General features: G+C 45.0%; 1 protein-coding gene across 1 annotated transcript in view; it reads right to left on the bottom strand.

The window, feature by feature from the left end:
* The window catches only part of cacna2d4a (calcium channel, voltage-dependent, alpha 2/delta subunit 4a), a 695670-nt gene that overhangs the window by 172968 nt on the left and 499740 nt on the right, over positions 1-22962 (bottom strand). The window contains 1 exon segment of the mRNA XM_068051265.1: positions 11298-11359. Within this exon segment, the coding sequence (XP_067907366.1) occupies positions 11298-11359 (62 nt within the window).

The following is a 22962-nucleotide window of genomic DNA, read 5'->3' as shown; positions in this document are numbered from 1 at the left end:
GCAGGACCAGCTTTCCTGTGGACCAGGTGGGCATGCATTGCCAGTAGCCGACAAGGTGCTCGTCACTGGAGGCCCACGCTCTCTGTCTCCCACAATCCCATGTCTCTGCCTCTCGCTAAGTTGTGTGCTCTCTTCTCCTGCAAGCAGAGAGAGCAGGGAGGTGTGAGTGGTCGTAATAGCTTGTGTGCAGTGGAGTGAAGGAAACCATTTGTGAGGCATGTGTGCGAGAGGGCAATAGGATGAGGGTGAGTGTGAGTGCTGGTTGCTCAGATGGTGATGTGAGGTGCCTGCAGAGAGAGGAATGAGTGCAGCTGCAAGGCGTGTTGCCCTGAGGAATGAACAGGAATGCTGGGTAAGTCAGAGTGTGGGGGTTGGCACCTGAAGGTATTAGGCCACTTACCTGGCATGCCCTCTTGAAGTCCTAGATCCTCTTGGTGCACTGTCTCCAGGTTGGAGGGACCAAGCTGTTGCTGTTCAATTCCTCTGCCACTTCCATCCACCCCATTTTTTTTCAAAAAATATACTTTATTCATACAATTTATAAAAGTACATTACATAACAGTTCAAATTTGACATTATACAAACTGCAATACAGATCAGTTTCTTTCAATACAGTACATGAGGTGCCTCACTACACTTGCCATTACCGGTTATATTTACAATGTGCATTAAAATTAAATTTAAAAATTCTCTGCTGCATACAGCCTGAGAGGTTTTACATGGTTTCCAGCCCCTTGGTGTATTATGGTGGGAGGGCCTTACACAATGGCCTTTCCCCATTGGGCCTTTGCGGCAGCTGCCCCTAGCTTTAGTGCGTCCCTCAGCACGTAGTCCTCAATCTTGGAATGGACCAGTCTGTAACAAGACCAGCAACTTTCAGGCAGACCAAAGTGCATCTTTCCCCAAGTTGATGGTCCTCCAGTTGCATTTGATGTTTACCTCAGTGTGTGTCCCTGGGAACACAGCGTCCTGCGTTACGGAGCTGCTTGGGATGAACCCTGACAAAAAACGCTGTATCTCTTTCCAGACCAGCTCTGCAAAGGCACATTCCAAAAGGAGGTGGGCGATGGTCTCTTTCCCACCACAGCCTCTGGATAAGCAGGAAGGTTCTGATGGGGAGGCCCTTCTCACCGCCAGCCATGCAATGTCTTGGTGCTTGTTTGAAAGTTCTGGCGATGAGGCATTCTGCCAAATAAGTTTGACAGTCTGCTCAGGGATCCATCCAACAGGATCCGCCATCTCCCTTTTCCGCAAGGCCTCAAGGGTGTTGTGTGCAGACCACTGAATGGTGTAAAAACTTTTCCATGAGGGACTGGTGGTACAGCACGATCCAATTGAACAGAGCATTTCGCAGTAATGTGGCTGGACTCATCCTTCGCAACACTGGAGACAGATAGAATCCCAGCACGTAGTAACATTTGATGTTTGCATACCGAACTGGTCGCAGATACTAATCAGCCTATGAACCGACAGTAGATCCGAACAGAAGATAGCAACACTCAGGCTTTGGCCTGAGTGCCTCCGCTGACTGGGATCGTCATCCCTCTTATGTTTGCATCCTTCCTAATAGACTAATAGAAAATGGCTCGGGTGACCGCCACAGCGCAGGAGTGGGGTATGGGCCAGACCAGCGCCACGTACAGCAACAAAGTGAGCGCCTCGCACCTGATGACCAGGTTCTTACCCACAATGGAGAGAGATCGCTGCCCCCACATGCTCAACTTTTGTTGTACCTTGGCTACTTGTTCCTCCCAGGTTTTGGTGCACGCCCCGGCCCTTCCGAACCATATCCCCAGCACCTTCAGGTAGTCTGACCTGATGGTGAAGGGGACAAAGGATCGGTCAGCCCAGTTCCCAAAGAACATGGCCTCGCTCTTGCCGTGGTTAATTTTGGCTCCCGAGGCCAGTTCGAACTGGTCGCAGATGCTCATCAGTCTGCGCGCGGACAGCGGATCCGAGCAGAAGACGGCGACGTCATCCATGTACAGGGAGGTTTTCACCTGAGCGCCTCCGCTGCCTGGGATTGTCACCCCTCTTATGCTCGCATCCTTCCTAATAGACTCAGCAAAGGGTTCAATACAGCAAACAAACAAGACCGGGGAGAGAGGACAGCCCTGTCTGACTCCAGATTGGATCGGGAAACTTTCTGATTCCCAGTTGAGTCAGAAACTTTAGGGACTTTCAAAAGGCTTTTGGATAGGTATATGGATAAAGGAGAATGATGGGGTATAGATTAAATTGTCCTTGACAGAGGACAAAGGATCGGCACAACATTGTGGGCCGAAGGGCCTGTTCTGTGCTGTATGTTCTATGTTCTATGTTCACCCATTGATTGAGACTGTGCTACTGATGTTTGTGTAGAGCAGTTTGATCCAATTGCAGATTCCCTCCCTAAACCCCATTTTGGAAAGCACATCCATCATGTAGGTGTGCGATATCCTGTCAAAAGCCTTCTCCAGGTCCAGGCTGATGAGGCAGGTGTCCACCCTCCTGTCCCGTACATAGGCGATCGTATCCCTGAGTAGTGCGAGACTATCAGAGATCTTCCTGCCGGGTACAGTGCAGGTCTGATCCGGGTGAATCACCAACTCCAGAGCAGAATTGACTCGACTGGCTATGACTTTGGACGGAATCTTGTAGTCAACATTAAGCAGTGAGATGGGCCGCCAATTTCTGATTTCTGCCCTCTCCCCCTTCCGCTTGTAAATGAGAGTGATGATGCCTTTCCTCATGGATTCTGACATGCTGCCGGCCAGGAGCATACTCTCGTATACTTCCAGCAGGTCTGGGCCAACCCAGTCCCACAGGGCCGAGTACAACTCGACCGGTAAGCCGTTGCTTCCGGGGGTTTTACTCGTCTCGAAGGACTCGATAGCCTTTGTCAACTCGTCCAGAGTTAGCGGCTTGTCCAGTCTCTCCCTCCTGCTGTCATCTAAGACCTCTGTGATAGATGACAGGAAGGACTGGGAGGCTCTGCTGTCTTCACGTCATAAAGCCCAGTATAAAATGATTTGCTGATCCTTAGTATGTCGAACTGCGAAGACGTTACCGAGCCATCCTCTTCCTTCAGGCTGCTGATAACAGAGCTCTCTCTGTGTACCTTTTGGAAGAAGTAATGCGAGCACGTCTCATCCTGCTCGATGGAGCGGACTCTGGACCGGACGATGATCTTGGAGGCCTCCGTGGCAAAGAGCGAGGCCTACTGGCTCTTCACCTCTTGGAGGTCCTCCTTGACCTTGACCCCCATTGATCCGACAACACGTGTCGGGTTCGGGCTGGGTCACATCGGGCTTCCAGCTTCGGCATTCGGACTGGGGTTGGGTGTCTTTGCACACCTTTAGCTGAGGTGCAGTATTCTGCACTCCTGCAGAAACAGCAGGTCAGCTACACGTGACCTTAATGCTATGCATGTTAATGGAGACAATCTTTAGACACATTTAAACTGTGTGTTGCTTACCAGATAGCTGTCTATGCTAGTCCCAGCCCTTGGGTCTGTTTTTGCATACTCATCACGTGCACAAACTGTTCTTGGGCTGAGAAAACCTAGTCTCCCACAGTAGGGTTGCTATCAGCAGGGGGGTTTGGATTGTCCTCTGCTGGTGCTGTCTTTCCCCTCTGCTCCTCATTGAGGACATGGCTGCTTTCGGCTTCCTGGAGATAGGGTGCACTGGGCGCTTCACTACTCCTGGCTTTCTGGAGCTGGGGCGCACTGGGCACTTCACTGCACTTGGTGCTTTGGGGTTGGGTGTGTTGGGCCCCTTGCTACTTCCAGTGTTTCAGAACTGGGGTCTTCTACTCCTGCTCCTTTGCTTTTTGCCACTTCCTTTGCTGGTGTTATCTTTCTTGCCCTTCCTCTTCCGATGAGGAGCAGCCACTGTAGTCTGTTTCAGATATGAGCCTCCTCTTGCCACTGGCTTGGTTGGTTGTTAGCTCCCTTTTTTGGGCTTCCTTTTTTGTGGTTTTCCTCTTAACCACTTGCCACTCACCCGGTTGTCTCACTGCTGACTCCTCTTCCATTGATTCTCTCTGCTGAGGAGGAGGCTCAAGGTACTGTGTTGGTGTTTGGCAGCTTGCTGCAGCATCCTTTTCCTTCTTCTTGTCCCTCTCTGTGTTTTGTTATGTTTTATCACTGGATGTCTTGGTGGGGGGAAGGTTGCTGGTCTGCTTTACAGCAGCTATGTTTGCCATTCCTTCCTCATGCCTCTCCTTGATTCTCGCCTCGTGTGTAACTGAGGCAGCGTTTTGGGCAGGTCTTGTAGAGGTGGCCTGCCCCACCACACAGGTTGCAGTACTTTCTCTGCTTGCAGTCCTTTGTCTGGTGGCCTTCCTGCTTGCAATTCTTGTAGATTGTTATGACTGGGGCGGGAGTAATGCACTGTCAATTCAGTCCCATTACTCCACAGGTCACAGCATATTATTAAAGTTTCCCACCGACCGGAAATTAGCCGAATTAAAAACTTTGTTAACCCCCCAGAATAAAATACCTCAAACCAGGGTATTTTTAAACAACAACAAATTAACAATTTATTAATAAACTAAATTTTAAACAATACTGAGATAAATCTATATCTGAAAAAACTTTATCACTTCTTATTCCTCCTAACCCACATGCAGACACACATACATTCAAAAAATGATATTTTAAATTAGAGCTGTTTCTTAGGAATAATAAAACAACTGGGTTGTAAGTCTTGGTGGGTTACGTTCCCAGTTCAGTGAGGTGTCCCAGAGCTGAATAGTCAGATGTCACTCGAAGTCTCCAGGCGAGTTTGATCAGCAGTTTTAATGGATAGGTGTTCAAGGTACTCCGGCTGCAGTAGGCGTCATATAGATCTTTCAACAAGGAGTATAACAACAGGTCTATTTAGATTTTTGAATTAGCAGTCTATCAGTAGAAACTTTACTGAGTTTCCAGAACTCCCAGAAACATGAAAAGCAACAGAAAGTCACTCCTGAGGTAGAGTCATCTTAGAGACGTAAGTAAAAAGGAATTTGCTACCTCCAATAATGCAAATATTACTTTCCAAGGGTCTTTTCCTCTTTAGGCAAAACACAGCCTGTAGGCCAATGTAGATTTTCTGCTGAGAGAGACAAATCCTTCCTTCCTTGAAGGAGCACGCTTCGCTGGTCTGCCAGTTCAAACGGGTTCTAGCCAGTCTTTACACACAGTCTAACTGATACAATATGGCATGTGACCTCTCTCTCTTGCTGTTGCTTAGGAAACAGGCTTGCAGCTCACACACACTGTCTTCAGAGAATATAAAAACTGCTCCCAGTCTTAAAGGCACACATACTCCCTTTAGTTTTTAAAGAGGAAAAAAACACTTCCATGACAAGATGACTGTGCTGCAGTTGGCCACCACATGAACAGATTTACCACAGGTGTGACAAACTCTGGGTTGTCCTGCGTAGACCAAGTAGCCCCGACTTCCCCCCATAGCAAAGCTGCAGGGAAGATGGAGGATGGTTTCACTGGTGTCCGCTTCAATATAATCTTGACCTGCTGTTTGCTGTTCCAAATCCTGAATGGGTCCTTGACCTCAGTGCTGTTCCCAGCCATCTCAATGTACCTGGCGAGGAAAGTGAGCACATCCATGACAGGAATATGGGGGTTATGGAGATGGATGGTCACAACACAGTTCCATCACGGTGGCAGCATAAACAGCAGCTCTGCCATGAGGATCAAACAGTGTCGCCTGTTTCCTCTCTCCTTGAACACCTTGAGGAACTTCACACATCTCACAATGTTCTTAAACGTTACGTTGAAGTAGCTGCCACTGGGGAAATCCTGCAGGTAGAAGATTCCCACAGCTTCAAATCTACAGCATTTGAAAAGGACTTGCTTAATGAAGAAGGTCCGGTCCATAGTTGCATCCACGTCACTGTTTTTCATCGCCACCCTAATGGTGTTACATACCCCTTGGCTTGGAGCTCGAGTGTTGGTTGTAGCCATAGCTTACAGTTTTCACAGGACAGTCAACAAGGCCTGAGCTGTTGTGTGCTGTCGTTGTCACATAGCTAGGGCATACTTGAGAAAGTCTCAGAGTCTGGATAAGGTCAACTAATAACTCCTTTGTTATTTGCACATTACTGTATACACTCTCCTCAAGCCTCCTCAGCCAACATCCTTCGTGCTGCTACCTCTTCTTTCCCTAAAGCCCATTACCATGTGACAGTTACATCATCACCCTTATACTGGGAGGGGTTTCTCTCACTGTCTTCAGCGGTAACCCATTAACCCTTTACATTCTTATACTACACGAGCCAGCATGAAAACAACAACCATTCACCAACAGGGTGAAAGGCCAAAACCATTGCTGTAAACACCCCCCAAAAAAACTAAGATCCTAAGAGCCACAACTCACATTTGTCCTGGAAGAATCAGCAAGGTCTCTCCCCTGCCAGGTAATCCCTTACTTGGTTGGAGAGGTTTCCCTCTTCCTCCCGTCCTTGGGAGAGCCCATTTCACTTCAGCCCCCTCAGCTATCTCAGCTGGGCCTCCAGGTAAGAGGGGAGACCTGGGGGCCAGCCTTCCCATATCTCCTCTCCATTCCTGTGGGTGCTGCACTGAAACATCCAACTGCTGATGAGCTTCTCTGAAACATGCCCTAGTCCCTTTAACCAGAAATTCTACTCTGACAAAATGGTCATGGCATCCCGCCCACCCTCTCTAATTGGTCGAAGAGACTGGAGGCGGGCTCTTAATTGGTCATCTTCCAGAAAGAGCAACTGGAAGGCCTGCTCTTCCGATGTACAGGTTCCCAACGCTCCACCAAAACTAAGGTGGTAAGATTCCACCCATTGTTACCTCTGGACCCACTTATCTGAGGGCTACCATGATGCTATCAACGACCGAATCTTGTAGTCCCCTTAACTGTCAGGCCGTTACATCTCACTAGCTTCATTATAATGAGGCCTGTGGCCCAATGCCAGGGCCGACTTGGGCCGCACTATCCACCCACCCAAGAATGGGCTTGCACAATTTTCTAGGTTGGTGTGTGTGTGTGTGTGTGTGTGTGTGTGTGTCTGACTGAACTATACTTCAGCATGAGTCACTGAGTCAGCAACTTCTGAGGGAAAAAGTGTTATTTTGGCTACTCCTATAATTTCTCTACTTTTATGAGCTCTGGAGAGGATGATGCAAAATTGGACCTTGCTGGTCTTTTGGAGGTGGCATTGCAATTAAAAAACTGAGGTACCTGCAAGGAATAAATCTGGCCAAAGTAAGATGTTGATGCCATGTATATTTCAGTAAAGCTGTTTCCTTTTTGCCTGAGGAAAGAAACTCCCACTCTGCAGTGGTGTAGTCATTACTGCAGATCACAGGATCAACCTTATTAGCTCATGCACAAAACTGTATCAAATTACCAGCACTTGTTCCCATGGAAACAACTTGGTTTCAAAAGCTAATGCACCACATGCCTTAATGAGGACCTCTATTACCTTTCTTTAACAAAATAGCTTTTTTCCTTTAAAGGTAGTCTTATATTTAATTCTAGAAAAGTCTTACAAAACAGAAATTTAATGGGGTTATTTGAGGGGTTTATGAAAATGTCCAGGATTTAGTTCTTGAAAGTATTACTTGAGATACAAACGAATGACCATGCATATTAAATTCTTCCTTATTTAACCTGTTTAATATAAACAGTTAATGCATCTTAAAATAGCAGGGCAAGGAATTCCATGCTAATGTGTTAAGCATTGTGAGCAAGGAATTTCATAGGAACAGGAATAGGCCATTCAGCCCCTCAAGACTGTTCCACCATTCAATGAGACCATGGCTGATCTATCTCCTAACTTCATTCACTAGCCTTGGCTCCATATCCCTTAATACCCTTGGCTAGCAAAAATTTATCGATCGCAGATTTAAAATTAGTAATTTCGCTAGTATTTACTGCTTTTTGTGGGAGGTAGGGTAGAACTTTTGGTTACAAAGTGTCTTTCCCAACTTCGTTCATGATTGATCTGCCTCTGATTTTTAGGTTATGTTCCCTTGTCCTAGGGCTGAATTTTACAGATCCTCCAACATCGGGGGTCATGGCGGAGGAGGCTGGAAAATGCCTCCAGGAGAGGGCCATATGCACCTCAACGCGGTGAGGGCCTGGCCTGATAGTGCCGGCGGCAGCGGGGCCTCATGGCGGCACCGCCCCCCACCCCCCCCACCACCCCACCATCCCGCTGCTCGGTGACAGGACCTACATGAACATATGTAAATAAATTTAAATCACTGAATTAACTACCTTCATGTTCCCGTGGTCTGTCCCGGTCCGATATTTGTGCCGGTTGCCGTCACTCCCGTGCCTTCGGATACCTGTCCGGGAAACCGATGCTAACACTGGTGGGAGGGGGGGAGCAGGTAAGTTTCTCAGGGCGGCGGTGGGGGCGGGGAGTGGGGTAAAACTATCAGCATTGGTGTAGGGGATGGTGGGAAGGGTCATAGGGTAAAGTTTATGTACTTGGTGGGGGGGAAGGTCAGGTGGACAAAGTAAATCTTTTGGGGGGGGGAGAGGGCAAGTAATTAGTTCTATGGTTATTGGCGGGGTGAGAGAGGGGTTGGATAAAATAATTTAATTTTTAAAAAATCAATATCTCTTTACATATTTAAATATGTTACCGGGGATGTATTTTGCCAGACCTCTGGAGATGAACTGGGAGGCGGGAGGGCTCGTAAATTGGTGGCAAAAGGTGTCAAGAGGCAAGCCCGATGTCTTGCTGCCACCATGGGATATTGTCAACGACAGGAACAGCAGCAGCGTGGCTGCCTGTCAACCAGAGACAGGGCTCGAAATCCTTTAAAAATGATGTCAGCACCTGCGCATAGGCAGCTGACGCCATTGCCGCATATGTACAGCCCGCCCCCTCCACGTCATTGGGGGCAGTCCACCCTGGCTATTTAAATGAGGTGTTGCGCTGAATAATGTGGCAGCTTTGCGACGTGCAGCCCCCATGGGTGGTCCAACATTGTTTTCACCCGCCACCAACTTTGGCAGTGGGACCATAAATTGCAACCCCTAAACTCTCCCACCACTGGAAAAACGTTTCTTTCTATCTACCCGATTAGGTTCCAGTACCCCATATGTCTCTGGTTGACAGGCAGCCATGCTGCTGCTGTTCCTGTCATCGACAATATCCCATGGTGGCAGGAAGACATCAGGCCTCCCTCTTGACACATTTTGCCACCATTTTACGAGCCCTCCTGCCTCCCAGCCCATCTCCACAGGGCTGGTAAAATACATACGCTGGTAACATTCTAGTGCCCTGAACTGTACACAGTACTCCAGATATGGTGTAACCGGGTTTTTGTATAGCCTTGGCAAAACTTCTTCCTCTTTATATTTTAGCTTTCTAGATATAAAATCTAACATTCCATTAGCCTTTCTGATTTTGTTTTTGTTCCTGACTACTGCATTTTAGTGCTCTGTGTACATGGACCCCTAAATCTCTTTGGACTTTCTAGCTTTTCACCATTTTAGAAAATACTCCAGTCTATCCTTTTTTGGTCCAAAATGGATGACCTCACACTTACCTGCACTGAAATCTATCTGCCGCAGTTTTGCTCACTCACTGGGCTGGATTTTACAGCTCCCCTCGATGTCGGGGGTTGTGGTGGGGAGCGCTGGAAAATGCCTCCGGGAGAGGCCCGCCACGGGCCTCGAGGCCGGGAAGGCCCGGCCCGATATTGCTGGCGGCGGCAAGGCCTCGCGGTGGCTGCCCCGCCGCTCGGTGACAGGACCAGAATTTACATAAGCAAATTTATTTAAACACCTGCATTAATGAGCGTCTCACTCCCGACATCCATACCACACCGATATTAGTGCCGGTGGCCAGCACTCCCACGCCTTTGGATCTCTGTTCGGAGATCTGAGGTGTAACACTGGTGGGGAGGGGGTAGCAGGTAAGTTTCTCTGTGCGGGGGGTGGAGTGGGGTCAGCCTGTTCTGATTGGTCTAGGGGATGGTGGGAAGAGGTTGAAGTTAAGAGTTTATAAACTTTGGGGGAGAAGATTAGGTACACGAGGTAAGTATTTTGGGGGGGGGAGAAGGCAAGGAATGAACTGTATGGTTATTGGTGGGGGTGAGAGGGGCTAGAAACATTAATTAAATTTTTCTAATTAAATTTAACACTGCTATATCTTTAAATATTTAAATTAAGTTGAAGGGCTCGGAGCCCTTTAAAAATAGCTCGCCACCCACACAGTGACACCGGATGCCGTTGCCGGGGATGGAATGCCCGTCCCTCCATGTCATTGTGTGGTGGGGTTGGGGGGGGGTGTTGCGGGCCGCCTCGGCCATTTAAATGAGCCGCCGTGTTTAATGTCATGGTGGCTCCACACGAGCAGTCCGCACATGCGGACCACCATAGTTTACAGCCGCCGCCAAAATGTAAAATTCAGGCCACTTAATTCATCAATGTTGATTCACAATTTTATTTTCCCATCTACACTACTTACTATTCCACCAATCTTTTTGTCATTGACAATTTGGATATATGGCTCTCTATCATTCCAATGGGTTTTGCATCGTGAACAAGGAATTTCATATTAATGTGTGAATCATTTGTAGCCTAATATATTATGGGATAATTTCAAGTCTTTAGTGTAAAAATGCCTGATTGAAATGTGAAAATATTCTAAAATAAATACCGTAATTACAAAGATTACATTTGCAAGATCATTATGTCATGCATTGAACAACCCACTCCCTGTCCCACAACATCACCACATGAAGTATTTGTCTAACAAATGTATGCAAGTCGGTTTAAAAAAAAATCCGGACTCTGTAGAAATATATATAACTTTGTAAAATGTTTTTCTTTCTGCTTTAACTGGTGGTCTGACTGTGATGAATACTAAGTAAAGAACAAAAGCCCAATATAGGCTGGTACTGCAAAGGCAGTTTGCAGTGTTTAACTGTGTGGCTGATTTGCAATTACAGGAAGCTTTGCCAGGTCATGACCCTTGTGGATATATAAAATATCACAAAATGAGAATACTCTACTCACCCTATCAAATATGTTCTTTCCATAAATTTACTCATGACAGTTAATAGGAATTAACTGGAATTCTAGGACATAGGTCTTAATGTCACATATCTGAACAGAAAATACCAGTGGAACTTAGTGAAACAATAGGCAACCAAAGTGATGCTGGAGTCACAAATTAAATCAAAAATGACAACTAAATGGATTTAGATGGAAATGAACTTAGGGCAGCATCCAGGGCAAAGAGGAAACTAAGCAAAATACAACTCAAATGAAATAATCGGAGGAACCACTTATCTGCTAAAAGCTCATTTTTACCTGTTGGGTAGCCATCCAGAATTTCCGGCGCAGTAACGAAAGATTAATCTGTACGCCAACAGCTGAAAAAAATAAATAAATAATTAACCTTAGTTCAAAGAAACTAATTGCTTCTTTTCCTAGAATGGTTTCAAGTCACAACAACTCATAGGGTAAAAGAAATCATCCACACTCGGGAAGGGATGGTGAGAGAAATCATGATGGTGCAATAAATGAGTGCTCTGATGCTGTGTTCTGTGCAGTGATGGGGCATGTATTCTCTTTGTGACTTGTTCACACAAGTATTGGTAAGATATTTTCCTCTTGATGGAAAAAAATCTGTGATAGCCAACCTACTACCTCATAGGAAATGCTGTTTGCCACTTTCTGAGCTGGGGAAGGACTTAGCTGGTCATTAGTGAACCATTAGAATCAGGAAAAAATAACCATATGAAAGTTAGCAGAAGGAAGAAATGGCAACATTACAGACAGGGATTGTATTGTTGCAAAAAGCTTGAACACCATGCAGCAACAGCCTGCATGCTGCTAGACCTGGACAACATTCAGGCTTGGGCTGATAAGTGGCAAGTAACATGCGCACTAAACAAGCGCTCGGCAATGACGATCTCCGACAAGACAGCATCTAACCATCTTCCCTTGAACTTCAATCACAATGCCATTGCTGACTCCCCCACCATCAACATCCTGGGGGTTGCCACTGACCAGGGGGAGACGGTGGCATAGTGGTAATGTCAATAAACTAGTAATCCAGAGGCCTAGGCCAATGCCCTTGTGACACGGGCTTAAATCTCACCATGGCAGCTGCTGGAATTTAAATTCAACGAATTAATAAGTTCAATTATTAATAATAAAAAATCTGGAACAGAAAGCTCGTCTCAGTAATAGTGACATGAAACTATCATCAATTTTCGTATAAACCCATCTGGTTCATTAATGTTCTTAAGGGAAGGAAAGCTGTCATCCTTATCTGGTCTGGCCTACATGTGGCTCTAGACCCACAGCAATGTCATTGACTCTGAACTGCCCTCTGAAATGGCCTAGCAAGCCACTCAGTTGTAATGGGCAATGAGGGATGGGCAACAAATGCTGGCCTTGCCAGCGATGCTCACATCCCATGAAAGAATGAAAAAAAAAGAAACTTAACTGGATCAGCCATAAAAATACAGTGGCTACAAGAGCAAGTCAATAACTCACTTCCCGGCTCCCCAAAGCTTGTCCATCATCTACAAGGCACAAGTCAGGAGTGTGATGGAATACTCTCCACTTGCCTGGATGGGTGCAGCTCAAACAACACTCAAGAAACTCGACACCATCCCAGACAAAGCTGCTTGCTTGATTGGCACCTCATCCATAACCTTAAATATTTACTCCCTCCACCACCAGTGTACAGTGGCAGCAGTGTGTACCATCTACAAAATGCACTGCAGCAACTCACCAACAGTACTTCAATAGCATATTCCACACGCATGACCTCCACCATGTAGAAGGACAAGGGCAGAAAATGCATGGGAACACCACCATCTGCAAGTTCCCCTCCAAGTCACATGCTATCCTGACTTGGAACTATATTGCTGTTCCTTCACTGTTACTGTGTCAAAATCCTATAACTTCCTCCCTAACAGCACTGTGGGTGTTCCTACACCACATTGACTTCAGCAGTTCAGGAAGGCAGCTCACCACTACCTGCTCAAGGGCAATTAGGCATTGGCAATAAATGTCAGCCTTGCCAGTGATACATCCCAAGAATAAAGAATTAAAAAAACACTATTTTTCCCTCAGATTTGGGTTCAATAGCCATCTCAGCTGCTAATATGAAAGTTTCCTCTGCTTGCTGACCATAATGATCTATATGAAATCAATTTAGGGAAGTGTCATCCAATGGTACCCTAATGGATATGAGTTGACAATATCAACCTGCCCAGAATTCAGTACAAATTTGCACTAGTTGGGTATGACAGCATAGTGGTTATATTACTGGACTTGTGATCCAGAGGCCAGGATGAATGATCCAGAGGCATGAGTTCAAATACCACTATGGCAGCTGGTAGGATTTAAATTCAATTAAATAAATCTGGAGTGAAAAGCAAGTCTCAGTAATCAGGTTGGCATTATTCCATCTACGAAAGATGATGGACACGCTGCAAACATTCCATTTAGGTAGAGTGTCTTGTGGTGCACCTTTATTAATGGCTGTGAAGGCCAATCCTTGAGAGGCAGTTTCTGCCACAAGTACTGCATGTGAAGCTGTCAAGTGATGCTATGAGTTGTTGTTTTCAGCATTGGCGCCTCGCCAAGCTGCTGGAGCCACTGGTTGTCATGGTAGTGCACAACCGTCCATAGGATATGTTGCTATTTTTCTCTTTCACCAGCTAGTGACTCCTAGGTGCGATAGGTGACATTTATGGTTTCATGTCACCTTTGCAAGCATCCTGGAAGTGGAGCTTTGTGTGCCCCACTGGTCGTCTGGCTCTGACTACCTCACCATACAGAAGGTCCTTGTGTATGCGACCATCATCCATCCCGCGGATGTGTCCGATCCACCGAAGCTGTTTCTGTTTGATTAGTGCCAACACAATTGGGAGCTCTGCTTTTCAGAGGATTGCCGTATTTGTGACTTAGTCCTGTCAAGATACACTCATAATGCATCGCTGACAGTGACGATGGAAATTATTTTGCTTCATTTCCTAGTAGCTGTAAGTTGCCCATGTTTCACAGCCATTCAGCAAGATATTGAGAACACAGACCTTATAAACTTTCAGCTTTGCCCTAAGGGTCAGCTTGGTGTTATCTCATGCGTGTTTCGCAAGTTGGGCAAAGATATATGCTTCCCTATACATGTATCGAGCTCTGCATCAAGGGACATTCTCAGTAATGGTGACAATGAAACTACCTGATTGTTGCAAAATCTCCTCTGGCTCATTAGCATCTATTAGTGAAGGAAATCTGCTATCCTTACCTAGTCTGGCCTACATGTGACCCCAGATCCACAACTATGCGGTAGACTCTTAACTGCCCTCTGAAATGACCTAGCAAGACATTCAGTTTTATTCAAGAAGGTGGCTCACCACCACCTTCTCAAAAGCAATTAGAGATGGGCAATAAATTTTGGCCTTGCCAGCGATGCCCACATCTATGAATGAATAAATAAAAAAGTGCTCAGAATTTGCTGTGACAATAACATTGAGGCTAACTGTTAATTCATTGTCATTTATACACAAATCACACAGGTATTTTAGATGAGGGCCTCTTGTGTCTAACTTATCATAGAAATATATTGAATGGCATGAAGTTTCTATACTTGCACAGTAGATATGTAGATTCTGGCATTCCCCGGGGTGGGACTGAAGGTGAGTGGGGAACCCCCTTCAATCTGTCGGGTAAGTAATTAGGCAGTGGTTGAAGTAGTTATGGCGGCAATGAAGACCTGTTTTAACCCTGAATCCCAGCCAGTGGATCCATTTCCCGACCTATCAGAAATTCACCAGAGTTACCAAGGTGAGTGCAGACTGGGAAGAGCTTCTTCAGCAAAATTGACAAGATGGGAAGCCTTTGATTATTTAGACTGAAGAGCTCCAACCATGGCCATTGACAGACTGCTGTTCAAAACACTTCTCCTCTCAGAGTACTTTCACTTCTTGACAGGTGATTGCCAACTTCTTAGAAGGCACTTCACCTGTCTGGCATTTCATTTACCTTCAGTTGCACTTCCCTGCTGCCAGCCTTCAACATGGCATGGGAGCAGCTTATGCAGCTCCACCTTCCACCTCTGCTGAAGGCCAAGAGCTGAGGCCACACCACTGCCAACTGCTCCAACAGCAACAGGGGGAACACCAGCAGCAGCACCAGCTGCCTTCTCCTCAGTCACATGCCCCTCCACAGGGCAGATGGGATGGACACCGAGATCCAGCTGGAAGGAGGCAAGACCTCCAACACAGGTCACAGAAAGAGGATGAGTCTTAACATATCTGAGCACCAGTGCCTCAGGATGCTCAGGCTCTCACAGCAGGTTGCTGGTGACATCTGCAGCCTCCCAGAATGACTTCCATCCCAAGCATTGCCAATGGCTGACAAGGTGCTTGTCACTAGAGGGCCACCTGCACTGCTCCCCTCCACCACCCCCCCCTCCCCAGGTCTCTGCCTCTCGCCAAGTTGTGTGCTCTGATCTGCAAGGAGAGAAGGCAGAGAGGTGTGAATGGCTTAATGGCTTGTGTGCAGAGGGATGGACACCATTTGTGGAGGGTGACTGTGAGGTATGTTGTGTAATTGCCTTTAACAGTGATGTCCCTTTCAGATCTCAGTATGCTAATGATTGAAGTACCAGGATGCAGTCATGTGACTGCAAGCCTGAATCACTCTGCAACTGTAACACCCAGAGTCAGGTTCTGTAAATAGTTTGCTCTGTACTGTATATAATAATTTAGCTGTAATAAACCTGTTTGAGATCTTCAACGAACTGGACTCCACACATCTCATGTATGTTGCATCAGACAACATAAAGAACTAATTACAAGGCATGGGTGCAAGACAGCAATATGCTGAGGGTGTGTGTGAGTGTAGGCTGAATGGATGGGGATGTGAGGTGCCCGCAGAGAGAGGAATGAGTGCAGCTGCAAGGTGTGTTGGTCCAGGAGAATGTTGGGCAAGTCATAGTGTGGGGCTTGGCACCTGATAGTGTTACACCACTCACCTGTCATGCCCTCCTAAGGTCCTGGATCCTCTCAGTGCATTGACTCTAGGTTGGAGGAACCACACTTCTGCTGCTAACTACCTCGGTCACTTCCATCCACGCCTGCTTGGTTAAAGAGGTTGTCCTTTTCCTCCCATCCTTGGGAGAACTTACCTCACTGCAGCCCCTCAGATCCCACATTAAGACCTCCAGGTAAGAGTGAGAGACATTCCCAGATCTCCTCTCCATTCCTGTGGTTGGTGCAGCCTCAAAGATCTTTGTGCTGGTTAGTCCTTGTAACCATGCCATTGTCCCTTTAATTAGAAATCCTTCCTTTGACAGAATAGACATGTCATCTCACCTGCCCTCCCTGAATGGTTGGGGAGCCTGGAGGTGAGGTGATAATTAGTTTGCTCTGGAAAGAGCAATGGTTGGGCACTCTAATCAGTGAGTCAGGTTTCTGACCCAAAAATGGTCTTGGCGCTCCGGTAGGGACTAAGGTGAGAAGATTCTACCTGTTAACTCTGATTCTCTTGCCACAGATGCTGCCAGAACTGCTGAGCATTTTCAGCATTTTATGTTTTTATTTCAGACTGTACGCAACCTTGAGGCAGAATTTTGTGGGCTGATGGGGGCGGGAATGGAGACAGGCGAGTGCATAATTTCACTTCGCTGGTTGGAGTGGCCTGTTAATTACCCGCAGCGGGTAGCTAGTTAAGGTAATTAACAGGCCAATTAAAGCCATTGATCAGAGGCTGATTGAAATTTTCCAGTCGGCCTGCAGGCCCCCCGCAGTGTCTCGAGCACAGTAGCCACTGGAGGCAGCCTCTCGGCAGCAGACTGGCAGGCCAGGATGCCTTTGAGGCCTGCCCCACCTGCCTGGCTGCAGCTGTGGCTACAGGCTGCCCTGTGGAGGGTCACCCCTTCACAATGGTACTCTGGCAGCCGTGACCATTTTTGTTCAAATCTTTTAAAAATACTGAAAGGATGGTGGTGGCCTCTGTCTCCCTTACTTGCAATGGCAGGCTGCAGCTCCTTGCGAGCTGGATGGCCTCGTATTGGCTCTCCAGCTTTGAAAGCCCACCCACCATCCTTAATTGGATAACAACGGGCCCACTGGTCATTAGTTGGCTAATCAAGGTAAAATCAATGTCGGGTGTCTGTTCCTGACACAGTGTGGGGTCAAGACCTGCATTTGACCCGGACATTAGGGTTCCTACCCAAGATGCAAAGTCCTTCCCTTGGTGTCATATTTGACCCCGAGATGAGTTTCCAATCACACAACCGGTGCCATCACTAAGATCACCTATTTCTACCTCTATAACATTTCCCGACTCCATCCCTTTCTCAGCTCACCTGCTGCTGAAACATTCATCAATGCCTTTGTTACCTCTAGGCTTTATTATTCTGACACAATATTGGACAGCCACCCACATTCTACACTCCATAAACTTGAGGTTATCCAAAACTTTGAAATATTTATGGCACAGAAGGAGACCAGTCAGCCCATCGCATTTCTGCCTACCAAACAAGAGTCTGCCTAATCCCACTTTCCAGCTCTTGGTCTGTAGCACTGTAGGTTAAGGCACTTCAAGTGCATAGTGAAGTATTTTAAAAATGTGATGAGGGTTTCTGCATCTACCACCCTTTTAAGGAGTAAGTCTGGACCCCGACCATCAAGCTGCTGCCTGTGTCCTAACTCGCATCAAGTCCTATTCAACTATCACCCCTGCGCTTGCTGACCTACATTGGCTAATGGTTAAGTAACAACTCGATTTTAAAATTCTCATCCCTATTTTCAAATCCCTCCATTGCCTCGTCTCTCTCTACCTTCATAATCTCCTTCTGCCCCACAGCCCTCCACGATAATTGCGTTCCATTCTGGCCTCTTGAGCATCTCTGATTTCAATGATTTCACAATTGGTGGCCATGCCTTCAGCTGCCAAGGCCCTAAGCTCTGGACTTTCCTCCCGAAACTTCTCTGCCTCTCTACCCTTCAATCTTCCTTCAAGATACTCCTTAAAACCTACCTCTTTGATGAAGCTTTTTGGTCACCTGCCCTAATATCTCCTTATGCAGTTCTGTGTCAAATTTTGCTTATGCACATTTGAAGTGCCTTGGGACATTTTATTACTTAAAGGTGCTATATAAACACAAATTGTTGTTCTTATGTATTATGAGTCAATTTCTTATTTCACCTACATGATGTAATAACCATGTAGCAAACTGTGCTATTGGCCACAGGCACTTACAAACAAGTCATCAGTTTGGACTTGGGGACAATGTCAAGAAAGGTGTGATCCAAGAGAGCACTGACAATCATCTAACTTAACTGCTGCTAAAATTGGAAAAACATTCATTCTCTGACACTTGTGACCTTCATTTTGAGCAAGAAAACTGATCAGAATGTAAAAGAAAATAGAACAGACACCCAGAAGCAAAATAATCTAAATCATGTCACCTATGTCCTTACACAGTTGGGGATCCTTATAGGCCAAAGCAGTAATGTTGCCTCTTAATTATATCATAATCACATTGGATTGTTTTCTCGTCATTTTTTTATAGCAAGCAGGAAAGCATAAGACCAAGGGAGTTTAATGTTTCATCTAAATGATTGCATTATATTCAATCACATTTATTGGCTCTTAAAGTTAAGCACCTCCCCTACTGAACATCAAACACTTGGATCATTATTAAAACAGCACTTCTGGATAGTTAGTTGATTCCAGGACATTATACTCTGCTTCTTCCCATAACAGATAAGAATCAGTTGGGAAAAAAAGCATATAAGCTCTCCCAGTGGCTCAGTGAAATTTTTCCAGTGAGTAGCTTGGTTATATTGACCAGCAAGGTCAAAAGCAAAGTACTGTGGATGCTGAAACTCGGAAATAAAAACAGAAAATGCTCAGGAGGTCAGGTAGCAGAAACAGAGTTAATGTTTCAGGTCGATGACTTTTCATCATGACCTGTTTCTCTCTCCATATGTGCTGCCGGACCTCCTGAGTATTCACAGCATTTTCTGTTATTATAGACCAGGAAGATCCCAGGCTTCATTCCCAGTCTCTGATTTGAGCTGGTGTCAGCCAGGGCGATGATAGAAGCTCAGCTGTCCAAAGATCCCTGCTGGTAATATGGACATGTGCTGGTCAGGTAAATGCAGGATGCCGCTTGGCTCCGATGCTCCTTCTGAGTGAATAGCTTTCTGATCCTAACTGTTAATACCCACTCATTGATAACAATATTTGGGTGAGATACTGAAAGACAGCAGGTTTCTGTGGAACTACGTGTGAGCAAGGAGCTATAGTCTTCAGAAGGGGAAGGGAAAGGTGAAAATTACTGAGAAAAGAGGGAAAAGGTGGAAGAGGTACTAATTAACATGCATTTTAACATATTTAATACATGTTTATTAAAATAACACAATGAACATTTCACCTCAGAATTCCTGGGCAAGGATGGAAAAAAATTAGCTAGTGTTCCTGCTGTGAACGTTATCCGGTGACCCCTGGGGGAGAGTACATTTGAGTGTACGTCAGGTGAGGATAATTTTAGGCTCAACTCTGACATTCCCCCCCAACAGACCACTCAAATGGCCTCTCATTGTCTGGACTCATTCACAAATACTGACTGTTCAGACAAAACACAAGGGCTACTAACATTCACAGATGAGTCAGTGCCTTTCAGGAGAGGAGGGGAGCAAAGGGAAAAGTTGGAGAGGAAAATAAACACTACATGCAAATTCACGTGAACACGTTATTAATATAAATCTGTTCATGTTATCTATAGATTTATGATGGGCTTCAGATGAAATTAGAGCCCCTACAAGAGTTGGTAAACAACAGCCACAAAATCTGTCATTCTGCTCCCTTGATATAACAATAGTGGAAGGGAACTCCTAATTGACCAGAGACTTATTTGCCTGACTCTGCCAGAATTCCCTGTTTAGGCACATTGTTGGCAGGTACCCATGCCAGAATCAGCATAGGTGGAGATGGCTGGAATATGCATCAGTGGCCAGCAAGTCCAGCTGAAAATTGTACAAAAGAACAATAATGGTCCCTTTTCTAGAAAGACCATTTTTCAATACAGCAGCTAGTTGCTTTGAAAACCTTGTGGGTCCCACTACTGCCACTGTGAAATACTGTATTCCTGCTGCTTGCAGTATACGGTATGCTGGGGACACTGGAAGCTCACCAAGCAGGAATCCTTGTAGGTGATGCCATACCAACAGTTCGGCCGTCATATCTGATGTCAGACTGCAAGAGCCACTCACCCAGTACAACATGGAATGAGGCAGAGACCTGGCATAACCAGATTCCACTCAAGTTTCCATCCCTGCTAGTCCCCGTCTACCTAGAAAAGGCCACTCATTCAGCCCTATCACCAAGCAAATTCAGGACTACTGATTTCTTTAAATTTATTTTTTTGCCATTTCTAAAGAGCATGAACCTGGAAAGACAATGATGCAGTAGGCAAGCTACAAGTCCTCTAGAGGGAGTCCTTTAGTTCTTTTCAGTTTGGAGAAATAAATACTATGGAGCATTTCATGTCATTTTCTGAGGACAAATTACTTTGTCCTTACCAGAGCTCATTTTTTTGAAGGTGACAGCATTGAAATAAAACTTTTGAAATACTGGGTGATTTATTTGAGATCTCCAAGATTGTATGATGGAAATTTAAATTAACAAAATTGACCTTTCACTCTAGTCAATGATTGAATTACTTTTGGCACAAGTTAAAAATTGTACATTTAAAAATATAAAGAAAAGCCAGGCAGAATGCTTTTATCCAAAAAGCAAGAAAGGGAAACTTGTATTTATATAGCACCTTTAACAACCTCAGGACAATCCAAAGCACTTTACAGCCAATTAAGTACTTTTGAATTGTAGTGACTGTGACAGTGCAGGAAATGTGGCAGCCAATTTGTGCACAACAAGCTTCCACAAACAGCAATGTGATAATGACCATATAATCTGTTCCTTAGTATTGTTGATTGAGGGAAAAATATTGACCAGAACACTGGCGATGACTCGCCTGCTCTTCTTTGAAATAGTGCCATGAGGTAGTAAATTTATAGAATAAATGCTCATGTAATGTAAAAAGGTAAGGCAAGGCATTATTGTAATGTAGGAAATGCAGGAGCCAATTTACACACAGCAAGGTTCCACAAACAGCAATGAGATAAATGAACAGATGATCTGTTGTTGTGATGTTGGCTCAGGGACACTGGGAGAACTCCTCTGCTTTTTTCATAGTGCCATGGGATCTTTTATGCCCACCTGAGAGGACAGACAGGGTCTTGGTTTAACCTCTCATCCAAAAGTCAGCGCCTCTGAAGGTGCAGCACTCCCTCAGTATTGCACTGAAGAGTTAGCCTAGATTTTTTTGCTCAAGTCTTTGGAGTGGAACCTTTTGACTTAGAGGTGTGAGTGCTACCACTCAGCCATGGCAGACACCAATTGGAAAAGATGATATAAATGAGTCAAAAGGCAACTAGATAGGTTCCTAAGAGAGAAGGAATTGAGGGATATGGCTGGTTAAGTGCGATTGATCTATGTAAAAGGAAAACTTTGTGGGTCATTTTGGTCTTTTTCTGCTCCTAAAAATTCTTGTGTTTTCATCTCAATGGACAGGAGCAACCACTACCATTTTAAAGGAGCAAACTAGAAATTCCAGTAGCAGAATAGTGAGGCAGAACAAAGAAGAAAGTGGATGACCAGGAAATATTACTTAAAAAGAACATTTGTATCCAAATACTCTCTGTAAAGGCAGGGAAGACATTGAACCTGGCTGTGCTGCTCTCTTGAAGATGAGAATTCAAGGATAAGATACATAAAAAATTATACTATACTATATATTCCAGGTGCCAAATAAACTATAATAATAATAATAGCCAAATAAACTATGTTGCTCAAACAAATGTATTTGATTTAGTAAACTATTAACATTTTATTTTAAAAATTATGCAAACACTGGATTGTGTGTTCATTTTTGTCAGTGCTCATGATAACTAAATGCAGAATATTGCATCATGCATGCCATTTGTCATCTCATAACATTGTTACTGTATCCAAATGTATGAGACGCTTTCCGAAACTGCCACTCTCCTGTTTCTGTTCTTTCCCCCACAAGGCCATTACAACCATTGACAATATCATAAGAATCAGCTTACATTGGGTGTTATAAATCAAAAAATAATATAAAATCTAAGCTGAAATGCATTAAAAAAATTAACAACTTGCAAACACTTTTTAAATGAATCAATCTGACTTTAGAGTTTTTGAGGGATAAAAGATTGTCACAGTCTCACTTCCCTTCCTTCAGTTTAAATTATCAGAGATCTCCGTTTTGGCTTGACTTTTTTTTAGAAATTTATGAGAATAATAATTAAACAGATTAAATTCTCTTCCTTCATTTTAAATGGCTGAGAGCCCTTTTTTCAGGTGCTAACACCAGCTGTTTGTCTGTGTTCTCTGTTAGAACAGACTGTCTTCAACTAAAAAGCCAGTTCAAAATTGAATTGTAACAAATGTATCGCGTGATGCTCAGTCCAAGTGGCTGTATCCAAGGTAATGAGAATGCACCCTTAGAATTGCAGTCTCCGAATGGTTGTATCCACGGCAACCAAAAATGCATTTTCTCTAACTCCTGAGGCTTGCTGGTTCTTAAAGCAGTACTGATCCTTTGCAAGACTTAAAGACAAACCACATATTCCCTGGAGAGAAAACAAACTACAGGACCATGACAATATAAACACATTAAATGCTTGTGTGCTAATATTTGCACAGTGTAATTTTCAAGTCCTGTTGATTCCTGTTGTAAAGCATATGATCAAGTTATGGCCAAGTTAGTAAATTATATTAACAGTATATTTGCAGCACTGCTGCCAATTTGATATTCTCTATAAGGCAAGCCTCAGTATATTAAAATAAATGAATTATATCCTGTGTATCCTTTTTTTTTTTATAGAGAGATATAGCACTGAAACAGGCCCTTCGGCCC

The sequence above is a fragment of the Heterodontus francisci genome, chromosome 18, assembly GCF_036365525.1.
Source record: "Heterodontus francisci isolate sHetFra1 chromosome 18, sHetFra1.hap1, whole genome shotgun sequence".
NCBI lineage: Eukaryota > Metazoa > Chordata > Chondrichthyes > Heterodontiformes > Heterodontidae > Heterodontus > Heterodontus francisci.
The sequence above is the reverse complement of the archived record's forward strand: the minus strand, read 5'-3'. Positions and strand labels throughout refer to the sequence as shown.